This window comes from Geospiza fortis, unplaced genomic scaffold, assembly GCF_000277835.1.
Source record: "Geospiza fortis unplaced genomic scaffold, GeoFor_1.0 scaffold178, whole genome shotgun sequence".
In the NCBI taxonomy this organism is placed as follows: Eukaryota; Metazoa; Chordata; class Aves; order Passeriformes; family Thraupidae; genus Geospiza; species Geospiza fortis.
The window spans coordinates 903148-917666 of NW_005054466.1; the positions used below are offsets into that span (position 1 = coordinate 903148).

The following is a 14519-nucleotide window of genomic DNA, read 5'->3' on the forward strand; positions in this document are numbered from 1 at the left end:
ATTCCTGCTCCAGGACAGGAATCTCCTGGCCAAGAGTCTGAGCCACTCCATGGGAGTGCTGGGAACACTGGGATGTGTTCCTGAGGTCAATTATGGAATTCCAGAGTGGAAGTGACCCTTGGGATCAGGGCCATGGGCAGGGACACCTTCTATGATCCCAGGCTGCTCCAAGCCCCATCCTTGGACACTTCCAGGGATCCAGAGCTTCTCTGGGAATTCCATCCCAGCCCCTCCCCACCCTCCCCGCCAGGAATTCCCTCCCAAAAAGGAACCGGGAGGATTTGGGGAGTGCAGCATTCCAGAGGGAAGCAATGGACACTGCCAGGGGCGGCACATTCCCTGGTTTGGGTGGGGAATATCCCAAATCCACGTTTCCCTCAGGCCCAGAGCTCCTGGCTGGGGAAGCAGGAGGGATCCCAGCTTTTTTGGGAGGAGGCCCTTGGCACCGGCACGCCGGGAATGCGCGGAATGCCCGGAGTGTTCCTGATGGAAACCAGGCCCCTCCGAGCTTGGCTTGTGCTTCTCTGTTCCACCCTGAGGCTCTTATGGAACAAACAATTCCACAGATTCTTCCAAGCCTCCTGGCTGTCAAAATCCTTGTGGCAGGAGCACCTGGAATGGCTGTGCCATGAAAAGCTGGAACAGGGATTCCTTCCAGTGCCACGGGTCCCTTGCTCCTGTTGTTATTCCCAAAAGCCACTTGCAGCTGCTTCAGGAGCAGCTTCCCCATCCCACTCCCTGAGGACGAGGCTGTCACCTCCTGAAACAGCAGGAAAAATGTATGGAGATCATGGAATCATCCTGGAATGGGCTGGGTGGGATCTGAAGGGTGATCCCGTTCCGCTCTGTGCCATGTCCCAGGGTGATCCAAGCTGACCTTGGCATTCCAGGGATCCAGGAGCAGCCACAGCTGCTCTGGGAATTCCATCCCAGCCAGGAATTCCCAATTCCCAATCTCCCACCCATCCCTGCCCTCTGGCACTGGGAGCCATTCCCTGGGTCCTGTCCCTCCATGCCTTGTCCCCAGTCCCTCTCCAGCTCTCCTGGAGCCCCTCCAGGCCCTGCCAGGGGCTCTGAGCTCTCCCTGGAGCTTCTCCTCTCCAGGGGAACATTCCCAGCTCTCCCAGAGCAGAGGGGTTCCAGCCCCAGGAGCAGCTCCATGGGATCCTCTGGATTGATGTTCCCAGGTTCCTCACCCAAGGCACCAAAGGAGGAACAGGCAGAGATCCAGGAGAGCCCTCCCTGAGGAAAAGCCCTTCCCTGGAAAAGCTGCTCCTGCTCCCGAGCGTGTCCAAGCCTGTCCTGCTCCCAGAGTGGCTCCAGAAGGAAGGAATCCCAAAAACTCCCACCCCTCCCCACACCAAACTCGCCAGGCTGGTTGGTTTTCCAGGACGTGCTCCCTGCTGGAGCAAGGATTGGGAGACATCCAGGTGTTCCAGGAGAGCTGGAGGAGATCCCAAATCCATCAGGATTCCCACGGGGTTTTCCCAAGAACCTGAGCTTTTCCAGGTGGACACCAGGAATTTCAATATCCATGAATCAAACTGGGCAAAGCCCACATTCCGTGGGGAGCGTGGGATCCTGCTGGAGCTGGATGATATTCCAAACCATTCCCACCACAGCCACGCTGGGAACATCAACGTTGGAACGAGGACAAACCTCATCCGTGTTTTCCTGCGGCTCCTCCAGGTTGGGATGGATCCAAACCCAACTTCCACCCTTGAGGTTCAACCAAAAGGAGCCCTGGAGGCACCTTGGGAGCACCGAGATGGGCACGGGATAACAGCTGGGATAACTGCTGGAATTCCTGGGATCAGATCCACAATCCCAGCACAGAGCCAGCACAAGGACTGGGAGCAGAAAGATGCTCCAGAGGTGCTCCCATTCCCAGGAATTCTCCCCCAGGATGGGCAGCTGGAAGTCTGAGCACCCAGAAACCCATGCCCAAAACACCATGGGGTGGATGAATTCCCAGGAATGATTCCTGGAAAAGAGCAGAGTGCTGGGAAGAGCCAAGGGCTGGAAGGAGCAGAGGGAACCTCTGGAGGCTCATCCCAATCCCAGGGAAAATCCAGGATCACCCAGAGCTTGGGATCACGGGAAGCTCCATGGATCCTTCCCTAGGGATGGATCAGCTCCATCCTGAGGGAAAATCCTCCAGCTCCAGAGGGAGGAAGGCCCAAAACATGGATCAGAACCTTCCGGATGGAGCCAGCTCAGGGATGTTCCCAGCCTGGATCCCGGTGCTTGCAGCTTCCAGGTGGATTCAATCCCTGTTTTCCCTTTTCCAGCTTAGAGCAAAATGTGGCAGTTCCCACTTTTACCCATTCCCACTCCTTTTCCTGAGCCTATTCCCGATGGGAAGGGATCCCTGGGATGCTCCATGTCCATGTCCAAGTGGGAGCAGATCCCGGGAAGCGTCAACCAAACCCTGCCCGGGTCCCCAGCTCAGCTCCCACTTCCCACATTTGATCCTGATTTTTTTTTCCATTCTTTTCCTTGTCCTAAACCCCTTCCCTGAGATTTCCACGCTCAGGGGGATGAAGGAAATCAGGTCCTGGATTCTCCTGGCGTGCCCAACCCCCTCTGGAGCAGAATCCCGAGGGATTTTGAGGCAGGGATTAACAAACAAAAGGCGCTCCGGACCTGTCTGGTGACATTCCAGAGCGAGGAATTCCTCAGGGAGATCGGGTTTCCCAAGCCCGCTCCTCCCCCAGACCAGGAGCTGCAACTTCCAAGGATAACTCCGTGTCCAAGCCCAGGGCTCCATGTGGATTCACTTTTCCTAAAGCTGGGAAATTGAGGATTATTTTAGTCCCGTCCCTCTCCAAGCTTTTCCTTGGATTTTTAACTCCACTTTTCCCACCTCTGACGAGCACAAGGAGCCCAATTCCAAGGCTCAGAGCTGCGGGATGGGAATTCCAGGCTCCAGCAGGTCCCTGATTCCCAAATCCAGCGTTTTACCCCGCAGGAATGAGGCGGAAAGGCCGAATTCCTCCCACACCCTTTTCCTGGGAAAGGTGGAGCAGCGGCTCCGCTTCCTGGTCCACACAAAAATCCAAAGGACCCAAGTTTTTCAGAGCTCCGGAGAGAATTCCCAGGGTTTGGATCGGGGATCACAGCTGGAATTCCTGGGAGAAGAGCAGGGCTTGCAGGGCTGGGAATTTGCAGGAAAATGAGGAAGGAAAAACGGGATGGGGAGGTTGGAGTGGAGTGGGAATAAAGCAGGAAGTGGCCAAAAAACAGGAGCACAGGCTGGGAAAAATGTTGGGAAAACCAGAGCCGAGGGGATCTTGTCCCTCCTGCAGCCACTGGAACAGAAAAATTGGGAATCTCCATCCCTGGAAGCGTCCAAAGCCAGCCTGGGACAGCGGGAGCTGTCCCTGCCCATGGAATGGGATCATCCTTTGGGTCCTTTCCCACCCAAACCATTCCTGGTTTTTCCCTGCTCCAGCTTTCCTGGCAGCACTGGGATGCCAGGAACGGGTGGGTGTGGGATCCCCCAGGGATTCCTGGAAAAATGAGCAGAGGGGAAAAATGTGGAGAAGGGGTGGGAGAATCCCAGAATGGATTGCTGGGAAGGGACTCAAGGACGATCCCATTCCATGGGCAGGGACACTTCCACTCTCCCAGGCTGCTCCAGCCTGGCCTTGGACACTTCCAGGGATGGAATTTGATGGGATTTCCCCATATCCCAAGTGGCTGAGAGGGAATTCCCAAAATCCATTCATAACTGAAGGGAAAAGCAGGAAAAAAAAATCCTTGGGATGACTCCATGCCTTGGCAGGGACCTCCAGCTCCTTCTCCTGGAGTTTTCCCTCTCCAGCCATTCCTGGGATTAGCCAGAGCCTGTGGAGAATCCTGAGGATCCCAGGGATCCAGGAAGATTCCAAGCCAATCCATCCTGGAATTCCACACCTGGATGGGCTGGGATGGAGCTGAAGTGAAGCAGCCAGGAGAGAAAATCCTGGAATTCTGCTCCACAAACCATGGGATTGTTCCCTGAACCACCACATTCCCTATCCCACAGAATTCCTTCTGCCTGGAAAATCCAGCCCAGCTCCTGGAAGTGCTTTGGAGGGAAGGGAGATCCCTCATTTCCCAAATCCAGGTGAAATTCCAGCAGGTTTTTCCCCTTTTCCCCAGGCCAGCAGTGCCCAGCAATTCCCTTTTCCATAGGGAGATCCTTGGGAAATCCAAATCCAAGAGGAAATTAAGGGATGGGCTCCTCCAGACCCAATTCCCATGGGAAAAGTGGACATTCCACAAGAAAAGCAAAACAAAATCAAAAGTTGGGAATTATCCAGACAAAATTTGGGATTCAAACATTCCCATGGAGCAGACTTTGCTCCAGAAGATGGGAAGGGCGGGAAAAACAGGGAAATCCATCAGGAAGTGAAGTTTTCCCCCAGAAAGGGGAGAATCCCAAAGAATTCCATGAATTGAGGAGAAAGGTGGGTTGGAATTTCACCGCTCCACACTTTCCTCTCCACCTTCAACTTCCTTGGATTTTCCAGGAAATCATCCTGAGGCAGGATAAAGATTTTGGCTGGATCTGCCACTGGATGAAGGAAAATCCATGGAAAAAGCAATGGAACACCAGGAATGAAATCAGCCCAAATCTGTTTGGGTTTTTTTTTCCCCTGGGATTTGGAGGATGATTCCCAGGAGAAAATTAGCACAAACCAGGATTTTTGGGAGATTTGGAGGATGATTCCCAGGATAAAATCAGCCCAAATCTGTTTGGGTTTTTTTTTCCCCTGGGATTTGGAGGATGATTCCCAGGAGAAAATTAGCACAAACCAGGATTTTTGGGGGATTTGGAGGATGATTCCCAGGATAAAATCCACCCAAATCAGAATTTTTTTTGGGATTTGGAGGATGATTCCCAGGAGAAAATCAGCCCAAACCAGAATTTTTTTGAGGGGGATTTGAAGGATGATTTTTAGTATAAAATCAGCCCAAACCAAGATATTTTGGGAGGAATGAGAGGATGATTCCCAGGATAACATCAGCCCTAACCAGGATTTTGGGGGATTTGGAGGATGATTCCCAGGAGAAAATCAGCCCAAACCAGGATTGTTGGGATTTTTTGTTTGTTTTTGGGATTTGGAGGATGATTCCCAGGACAAAATCCACCCAAATCAGAATTTTTTTTGGGATTTGGAGGATGATTCCCAGGAGAAAATCAGCCCAAACCTGGATTTTTTTGGGATTTAGAGGATGATTCCCAGGATAACATCAGCCCTAACCAGGAATTTTTTGGGGATTTGCAGGATGATTCCCAGGATAACATCAGCCCTAACCAGGAATTTTTTGGGGATTTGCAGGATGATTCCCAGGATAACATCAGCCCAAACCAAGATTTTTGGGGATTTGGAGGATGATTCCCAGGATAAAATCAGCCCAAATCAGGATTTGTTTTTGGGATTTGGAGGATGATTCCCAGGACAAAATCAGGCCAAACCAGATTTTTTTGGGGATTTGGAGAATAATTCCCAGGATAAAATCAGTCCAAATCAGAATTTTTGGGGGGAATTTGGAGGATGATTCCCAGGATAAAATCGGCCCAAATCGGAATTTTTTCGGGGGATTTGGAGGATGATTCCCAAGAGAAAATCAGCCCTAACCAGGATTTTTTTTTGGGATTTGGAGGATGAATTCCTCCTTCCAGCCAGGCCTGGACCCACAGGGCTGGGAAAACCAACGCAGATTCCATCAGCTCCAGATCCGGTGGCAGCACTGGAATCCGAGAGCTCCTGATCCATTCATTTTTCAGGAGCCTCCCAAGCTCAGGTTTCCTCCCCCGGAGCCTCTTCTGGCACAAATTCCAAGCACAGAAATTTCCCTCTCCCAAGAAATTTGGCTCCTCCAGCCCCAAATCCGTGCGGGATTTTCTCCACCGGGATTTGCTTTTCCCAAGGAGTCATTCCCAAAAATAAATATTTTTGAAAACAGGATTTTCCTCATTTTTTTTCCTGGTTCATTTCTGCCACAGAGGAGGTTTTTAGGGATAAATCCATGGGAATAGGCCACATTCCACATTTTCCACCCAAATTTGTGATCCCAAAGGAAGTCTTGGTGGGAATCAGCTGGATCTGCTGCCTCAGCTCCCATTTTCCAGGAAAAACAGCCACAGAAATCCATGGAAAAATCCCAATCCCTGCAGGAATGGCTGGGAATTCAGGGAAGCTCCCAACACTCCAGGTTTTCCCTCTTGATCCATGGAGTTTTGTCTCCCAAATGAATCCACCCATCCCTCATCCCAAATTATCTGCACCAAATTCCTATGGAAAATTCCCATTTAATCACAGAGATCCAAGGGAAAATCTTCCTGGGAAAAGTGGGAATAAAGAAGGAATTACCTGTGCTTGACTGGCTCCTCCTCCTCATCTTCTCTGGGAATTTTGGATTCAGGTTCTCCACTCTCCTTGTTCTGCAAAAAAAAAAAAAAAAAAGGGATAATCCATCAGATTTTGGCTTCTCTGGAAAACCAGGAGAGCAAGAAGCCCCAAAATCCTCTGGGATGGGGATATTTTTGGGGATATTTTTGGGGATATTTTTGGGGATGAGGGATAAGAAGCCATAAAAATCTGGGAATTCACAGAGCAGGATTCCTTTTTTCCCTAATTCATCATTTGGAATGGAAAACATGGGATCCCACAGGGAGCAGCGCAACAAAGGAATTGCAGCTCCAGGAAAAAGTTGGAGCAAAATCCAGTTTTTCTGGAATAGGGAAGGAGGCTCCATGGGCAGCCCCAGATCCCAGGAAAAGCAGGAATTCCCACTTCCATTCACTATCCGGGCAAGAACAGGGATGGAATGGTGCCCAGGAGGAGCTGGGAATGAGCAGCCATGGAATTCTGGAATCCTGGAAGGAAATGAACATCCCAACTTCCCCAAAAAAAGCAGGAGCAGCTCTGGATTTCCCAGGAATGGACACAGCAAACACTGCTCGGCTCTACTTACCCCAATTTTTATTTCCATGGAAAATGATTGGGAATGAGGAGATTTTAGCCCTCTCCATTCCCAGAGCTGAATTCCCAACTTTCCCTAAAGGTTTGGATGGGAAGGGATCCTAAGGATGATCCCATTCCAGGGGCAGGGAATTCCCACAATCCCTGCTGCTCCAAGCTGGCCTTGGACACTGCCAGGGATGAGGCAGCCATGGAATTCCCTGGGAATTCCCAACATCCCCCCTCTCCCTGCCCTCTGGCACTGGGCTCCATTCCCTGGCTCCCATCCCTTATCCCAATCCCTCTCCCAGCACCAGCTCCAGGATCCTGATATTATCCAGGAGCTCTTCCAGCCCTGGGAATGTTTCCCAAACTGCTGACTCATTGCCTGGATCCCTCTTCTTCCAAACTCTGTCCCACAATCCGGGTTAAAAATTACATTCCCAGCAAACAGGGAAGGGAGCCAGGGCTGGAATTGTTCAGGTTCAGCTCCTGCTCCGAGGGCAAGGAAAATATTCCCCTTTTTTTCAAGGGAAAACCAACAATAATCATCCCAAAAACCCCAATTTATTCTGTTTTCATTCCCTGGTTTAAGTCCATTAAATCTTTGGGATACTCCCAGATATTCCCTGCTCCATAAATTCAATAAAAACTGGGAAGAGCCCTCTGGAATTCCCTGCTGCAGCTCCAAGCTGGGTAATGTTTAGCCACCCTTGAATCCGTGGAATTCCAAGTCCCTTCCCACACTCGGAGTCCTTTCCCATTCCTCTCCTCGTGCTCCAGAGCTGCATTCCCCTCACTCCTGCTGGAATTTTATCCAGAGGGTTCCAAGATAAGGAAATAGTTGGCACAAATATTCCCAGGGAGCCCCGGCTGTTCCCACTCCCGACAATTCCTGCTTTTCCCAGGGTGTTGGAATATTGGATATTCCAATCCTGCCACAAGCTCGCCCAAAATTCCCAATTCTGGCTTCTTTCCTTCTTTCCCATTCAATCCAAAGTGTTTTAAAGGTTTGGGATATTCCTAGAAAATCAAGGCAAAGGATTTCCATGGAAGCTGTGGGGGGGAAAATGGGGAGGGAAAGGGAAAAAATGGGGAGGGAAAAACAGAAGGAAATAAAAATTGTGGGGAAAAATCATGAGGGACAAAAATGGTGAGGGGGAAAAAGGATGGGAAAGGAAAAAACAGAGGGAAACAAAAATGGCACGGGAAAAAATCGTGAGGGAAAAAATGGTGAGGGGAAGGAAAAAAGGGTAAGAAGACAGGGAAGGGAAAAAACAAAGGGAAACAAAAATGGTCAGGGAAAAATCATGAGGGAAAAATGGCGGGAAAAAAGGGCAGGAAGGGAAAAAGGGGAGGGGAAAAAACAGAAGGAAACAAAAATGGCAGGGAAAAATTGTAGGGGGGGAAAAATGGTGAGGGAAAAGAAAAAAGGGCAGGAAGAAAGGGAAGGGTAAAAGCAGAGGGAAATAAAAATGGCAGGGGAAAAATCATGAGGGAAAAATGGCAGGGGAAAAGGGCAGGAAGGGGAAAAGAGGAGGGGAAAAAACAGAAGGAAACAAAAATGGCAGGGGAAAAATCGTGAGGGACAAAAATGGTGAGGGAAAAAGGACAGGAAAGGAAAAAACAGGGAAACAAAAATGGCAGGGGAAAAAACTCATGAGGGACAAAAATGGTGAGGGGAAAAAATGGTGAGGGAAAGGGGAAAAGGGCAGGAAGAGAGGGAAGGGAAAAAACAGAAGGAAACAAAAATGGTGGGGAAAAAATCATGAGGGAAAAATGGTGGGGAAAAAAGGGCAGGAAGGGAAAAAGAGGAGGGAAAAAACAGAAGGAAACAAAAATGGTGGGGAAAAAATCATGAGGGAAAAATGGTGGGGAAAAAAGGGCAGGAAGGGAAAAAGAGGAGGGAAAAAACAGAGGGAAACAAAAATGGCAGGGGAAAATGGTGAGGGAAAGGGGAAAAGGGCAGGAAGACAGGCAAGGGAAAAAACAGAGGGGAACAAAAATGGCGGGGGGAAATCAAGAGGGGAGGAAACTGGGGAAAAGATGGTGGGAAAAAGGGCGGGAAGGAAAAGGCAGGAAAGAAGCCGGCACAGCTCTGGATTTCCCAGGAATGGCAGCAGGGATGGGCACTGCAGACCCTGCTCTTATCCCAGTTTTATTCCTCTGGAGCAGGGCACGGGCAGGAGGAAGGAGATTGGGGCACTCCTGAATTCCCAGAGCTGAATTCCCAACATCCCCTGAGCCCACGGACACAAAGGTTTGGATTGGAAGGGATCCCAAGGATGATCCCATTCCATGGGCAGGGAATTCCCACCGCCCCAGGCTGCTCCAGCCTGGCCTTGGCACTGCCAGGGATCCAGGGGCAGCCACAGCTGCTCTGGGAATTCCAGCCCAGCCAGAAATTGGGGTTTTCCTGTCACTCCTGGATGGAATTTTGGGTTATTCCCACTGAAAACAACAGGAATGTTCATGGAGAAACCTGGGTTGTGTCCTGCCTGTGGAAAAAATCCAGGTTTTCTGGGATTCTCTCAGGGTTGGAGGCACCAAAACCAGGGAATTGCTTCTGTCTGCTCCCTCAGTTTCTGGATCAGATTCCTTCAAGGAAAATTCTCCCAAAATATTTAAGTGGAAAAAATAATGGGAGAGGAGAATAAATCAATGGAATAATGAGATTCCTGTGTGGAAGTTCCATGGAAAAATGGGAAGCTGCTCCTTTGTCTGCAGTGCTTGGGTTCCCGAGGGAATCCAGCCAAGGCTGAGCTGTGGGAAAGCTTTTTGTGGGAATATATTCCAGGATTATCCAGAGAATTTAAGTGAAAATCTGGGAATTCAGGGATTCCTGCTTTGGGATTCCCACTTCTCCTTTCTTTCTGTAGAAATTGGGGGATGAGGGACTTTTCCCATAATTTAAGGAAAGAATTCCTTGCTGGGACAATATTTGGCATTTCTCATGGGGCACATCCCAGATTTCCAGCTTCTCCCCTGTTCCTTTTGCCCTTGCTGTGAAATTCTGGGATTTGATGGCTCAAAGTCCCACTCTGAGGGAATTCACAAGGAAAATTCCCTGGGAATTCCTCTCCTTTTAAGATCCGTGAAGACGCTGCTGGATCTTCCCAAAGGATCCCTCAGCAAAATCCAGGTGGGAGCACTGTGGGAATTCTAGGCTCAGATTCCCTCTCCCATCCCAAAATTCCTAATCCAAGACCTCCACAGCTCCTTCTCCTGCTTTTTTATCCCCCAAATCCTTGAAAAGCCGGAGCTTTGCCGTGTTTTTGTGGGAAGGAAGAGTCTCCCATTGCTCCTTTCCCTTTTCCCAGCTCCGGAGCATTCCCTGTGCTGTTCCTCAAGCTGGAAGAACTCCTCTGGCTGCATCCCAAGCTTTTGTTCCCGGCTGGATTTGCTCCAGAGCCACATCCCTGTCCCTCCACACCTTCCCAGCAGGAGGAAGGGCTGGCACTGCTCCTTTCCTCTGGCTTTTCCTGCTTTCCCAAAGCCCCGGACAGTCCCACACTTTGGCTCCTTCTCTCCTTGTTTTTCCCGGATTTTTTTCATGCTGGGATTTGTTTGGGTTTTTTTTTGCCAGAGCAAAGCTCCTCGTGATCCAGTGCCCGAGGCTTGGGGAAAGTGTTGCTGTGGAAACGGAGCCCAGGGAAGTTTTTTCCAGCCAGGATAAAACACCCAGAGGGCTCCGGGGGATCCGTTCCTGGCCAGGATTTTTTAGGGAAGTCAGAAAGGGCTGGAGCACAGGAAATGCTTCATCCTGCAGGTTCTTCCCAACAATTCCAGCTTGGGAATGTTGGAGATAAGAGGGGGGTTGGATGGGATCCCAGATATCCAGGGGTGGGATCCTCAGGGCAGGAAGGGCTCGGAGCTGCTGGAGCAAATCCAGAGGATTCCATGGAGCTGCTCCCAGGGCCGGAGCCCCTCTGCTCTGGGAAAACTGGGAATGGCCAGCCTGGAAAAAGAGAGGCAGCTCCAGGGAGAGCTCAGGGCCTGGAGGGGCTCCAGGAGAGCTGGAGAGGGACTGGGGACAAGGCATGGAGGGACAGGACACAGGGAATGGCTCCCAGTGCCAGAGGGCAGGGATGGATGGGAGATTGGGAATTGGGAATTCCAAGGATTTTTTTTTTTTCCCAGTGAAAATCCATTGCCCTTGAAACGTTTCCCAGAGGTCTGAAGCTCGGGATCATCTGCATTCTCTGGATTTCTGGAATTAAGGCTGGAAAACAAAGGGATGAGCAGTGAAAGGGAATGGAACCAACTGGGAATAAAGGAAAGGGATAAAAGCCAGGGAAAGCCTTTCAAAGCTCCCAAAAAAAGCAGGAAAAGCTTCCCAAGGACCTTGAGCTACTCCACAAAAACGGCTGGAATTTTCACCAGCTCAGGATTGTCCTGGGGTGGCTCCTCCTGGAACATCCAGCATTTATTCCCATTAAAAACTGGAATTCCAGCCGGGATCACAGCCTCAGGTTTGCTCCCCTATGGATTTCAGGCCTGGAATGTTCTGGGTTCCCTGCCCATGGAACTGGGTGAGCTTTATGGCCCCTTCCCAAAAGAAATCCAGGATTCTACAAGGTTTAGTAAAGCAGGAATTTCAACCCAAATCTTTTCCACATCAGAATTCCCAAATTTCTCCTCTGACAACTGGGAATGGCTGAGCTCTACAGGAATCTTCCAGCAAGGTGGGAAACGTTTCACATTACGTCCCAGCTCTTTTCCAGGAGCTTGGAGCTGTCCATCCCTCTGGAATGACACTGGATACACCCAATTGGGAAAATTTCCTTCCCACCATTTTTCCTTTCCCACTCTCAGCTTTCCATCCTTGGAAAACCAGGAATTCTCCGTTAAAAACCCAAAGAGCTGCTCAGAATTCCCTGCCCTAGAGGAATGGGATGAGCTTGAAGGCTCCTTCCCAAAAGAAATCCAGGATTCTCCAAGGTTTAGTAAAGCAGGAATTTCAACCCAAACCTTTTCCACATCACAACAGAATTCCCAAATTTCTCTCCAAGGGCTGGGAATGGCTGAGCTCTACAAGAATCTTCCAAAGTTTCCCTCTATATCCCAGCTCTTTTCCAGGAGCTTGGAGCTGTCCATCCCTCTGGAATGACACTGGATACACCCAATTGGAAAAATTTCCTTCCCACCATTTTTTCCTTTCCCAACCTTTTTTTCCTGCCTTCAGCTTTCCATCCTTGGAAAACCAGGAATTCTCCGTTAAAAACCCAAAGAGCTGCTCAGAATTCCCTGCCCTAGAGGAATGGGATGAGCTTGAAGCCCCCTTCCCAAAAGAAATCCGGGATTTCAGGATTTTCAACCCAAATATTTTCCACATCACAACAGAATTCCCAAATTTCTCCTCTGACAACTGGGAGTGGCTGAACTCTGCAGGAATCTTCCAAAGTTTCCCTCTATATCCCAGCTGTTTTCCAGGAGATTGGAGCCATCCTCCATCCCTCTGGAATGACACTGGATCCTCCCAGCTGGGAAAATTTCTTTCCCATAATTTTTTCCCGCCATTTTTCCTTTCCCACTCTCAGCTTTCCATCCATGGAAAACCAGGAATTCTCCATTCAAACCCAAAGAGCTGCTCGGAATTCCCTGCCCTGAAGGAATGGGATGAGCTTGAAGGCTCCTTCCCACCAAAGCATCCCATGAAAGAAGCAGGAGAAGCCACAGAGAATTCCCAGTGGGAATTGTGGCCCAGCCCCCCCAGCCCTGTCCCCAGAGCTCATCCCAAAGTGTCACTCCTCATTTCCACGGGTCCCATCCCAAAGCTGCGGCAAAAAGGGCAAATCCAGCGGGAACCGCAGGAGATGAAAGGAGCCCGGGATGGGCTTTGGGATCCCAAGGAGATTTTAATCCTTTTCTCATGGAGAGGGATGAGAAGGGGGAATTAGGGAAATCTCCGTGTGCATTGCCATGGAGATGGGAATGGCAGCAGGGAAATCCCATCCCGGGGATTTTCTGCTGGGGTTTTTTTTTAGGAATTCACCCTCCCCGGCAGGAAACAGGGAGATCCTGGTCAGGGAAAAGAAGGAAAATCATTGGGATGGGGTTTTTGCCAAGAATTTGCCTCCACTGGTGACGGGAAAAGAGTCAAACCCTGTCCCAGCCAAAGCACTGAGGATCCCAAATATCACAAAAACGTCAGAGCCCTCAAACTCTGTCCCACCCAAATAACAGAGGATCCCAAAAATCCCAAGAATCTCAGGATCTACGTGGGACTCTCAGGGACCCCAAAACTCTCAAACTCTGTCCCAACCAAAGCACCGAAGATCCCAAAAATCTCTGGATCCTCAAATCCTGTCCCACCCAAAGCACTGGGGATCCCAAATATCCCAAAAATCTCTGGATCCGCAAACCCCGTCCCACCCAAATAAATGAGGATCCCAAATATCCCAAACAAGTCAGGATCCACGGGGGACCCTCTGGGATCCCAAATCCTCAAACCCCGTCCCAGCAAAGCATTGAGGATCCCAAATACCCCAAAAATCTCAGGATCCTCAAATCTTGCCCCACCCAAATAAGAGAGGGTCCTAAATATCCCAAATAACTCAGGATCCACGTGGGATCCTCTGACTCTCCCCCAGCCCCACTCCAGACCCTCTGGGACCCCAAAATCCTCAAATCCCATCCCAAAAATCTCAGGATCCACGTGGGACCCTCTGGGATCCCAAAACCCTCAATTCCTGTCCCACGCAAAGCACTGGGGATCCCAAATACCCCAAAAACCTCAGGATTTACACGGGACCCTCTAGGATCCCAAATCTTCAAATCTTGTCCCACCAAAATAACAGAAGATCCCAAAAAACTCAGCATCTACCCGGGACCCTCTGGGACCCCAAAACCCTCAAACCCTGTCACACCCAAAGCACTGAGAACCCCAAAAAAATCCCAAAAATGTCAGGATTCTTAAACCCTGTCGCAACCAAAGCACTGAGGATCCCAAATAACTCAGAATCCTCAAATCCTGTCCCACTCAAATAAGAGAGGATCCCAAATAACTCAGGATCCACGGGGGACCCTCTGGGACCCCAAACCCCTCAACTCCTGTCCCACCCAAAGCACTGGGGATCCCAAATATCCCAAAAATCTCTGGATCTGCAAACCCCGTCCCACCCAAATAAATGAGGATCCCAAATATCCCAAACAAGTCAGGATCCACGGGGGACCCTCTGGGATCCCAAATCCTCAAACCCCGTCCCAGCAAAGCATTGAGGATCCCAAATACCCCAAAAATCTCAGGATCCTCAAATCTTGCCCCACCCAAATAAGAGAGGGTCCTAAATATCCCAAATAACTCAGGATCCACGTGGGATCCTCTGACTCTCCCCCAGCCCCACTCCAGACCCTCTGGGACCCCAAAATCCTCAAATCCCATCCAACCACATCCCAAACACCTCAGGATCTACGTGGGACCCTCTGGGACCCCAAAACCCTCAATTCCTGTCCCACCCAAAGCACTGAGAACCCCAAATACCCCAAAAACCTCAGGCTCCTCCGCCCGTCCCCGGCACCCCCAGGCCTCTCCCCAGGCCCCTTCCGCAGCCTCGGCCCCTC

At 50.3% G+C, this 14519-nt stretch overlaps 1 protein-coding gene across 1 annotated transcript in view; it reads right to left on the bottom strand.

Moving 5' to 3' along the window:
- CCDC12 (coiled-coil domain containing 12) overlaps nt 1–14519 on the bottom strand; it is a 21120-nt gene that overhangs the window by 4639 nt on the left and 1962 nt on the right. Inside the window, exon 2 of the mRNA XM_005428015.2 lies at nt 6366–6436. Within this exon, the coding sequence (XP_005428072.1) occupies nt 6366–6436 (71 nt within the window). The remainder of the gene's footprint in view (nt 1–6365; nt 6437–14519) is intronic.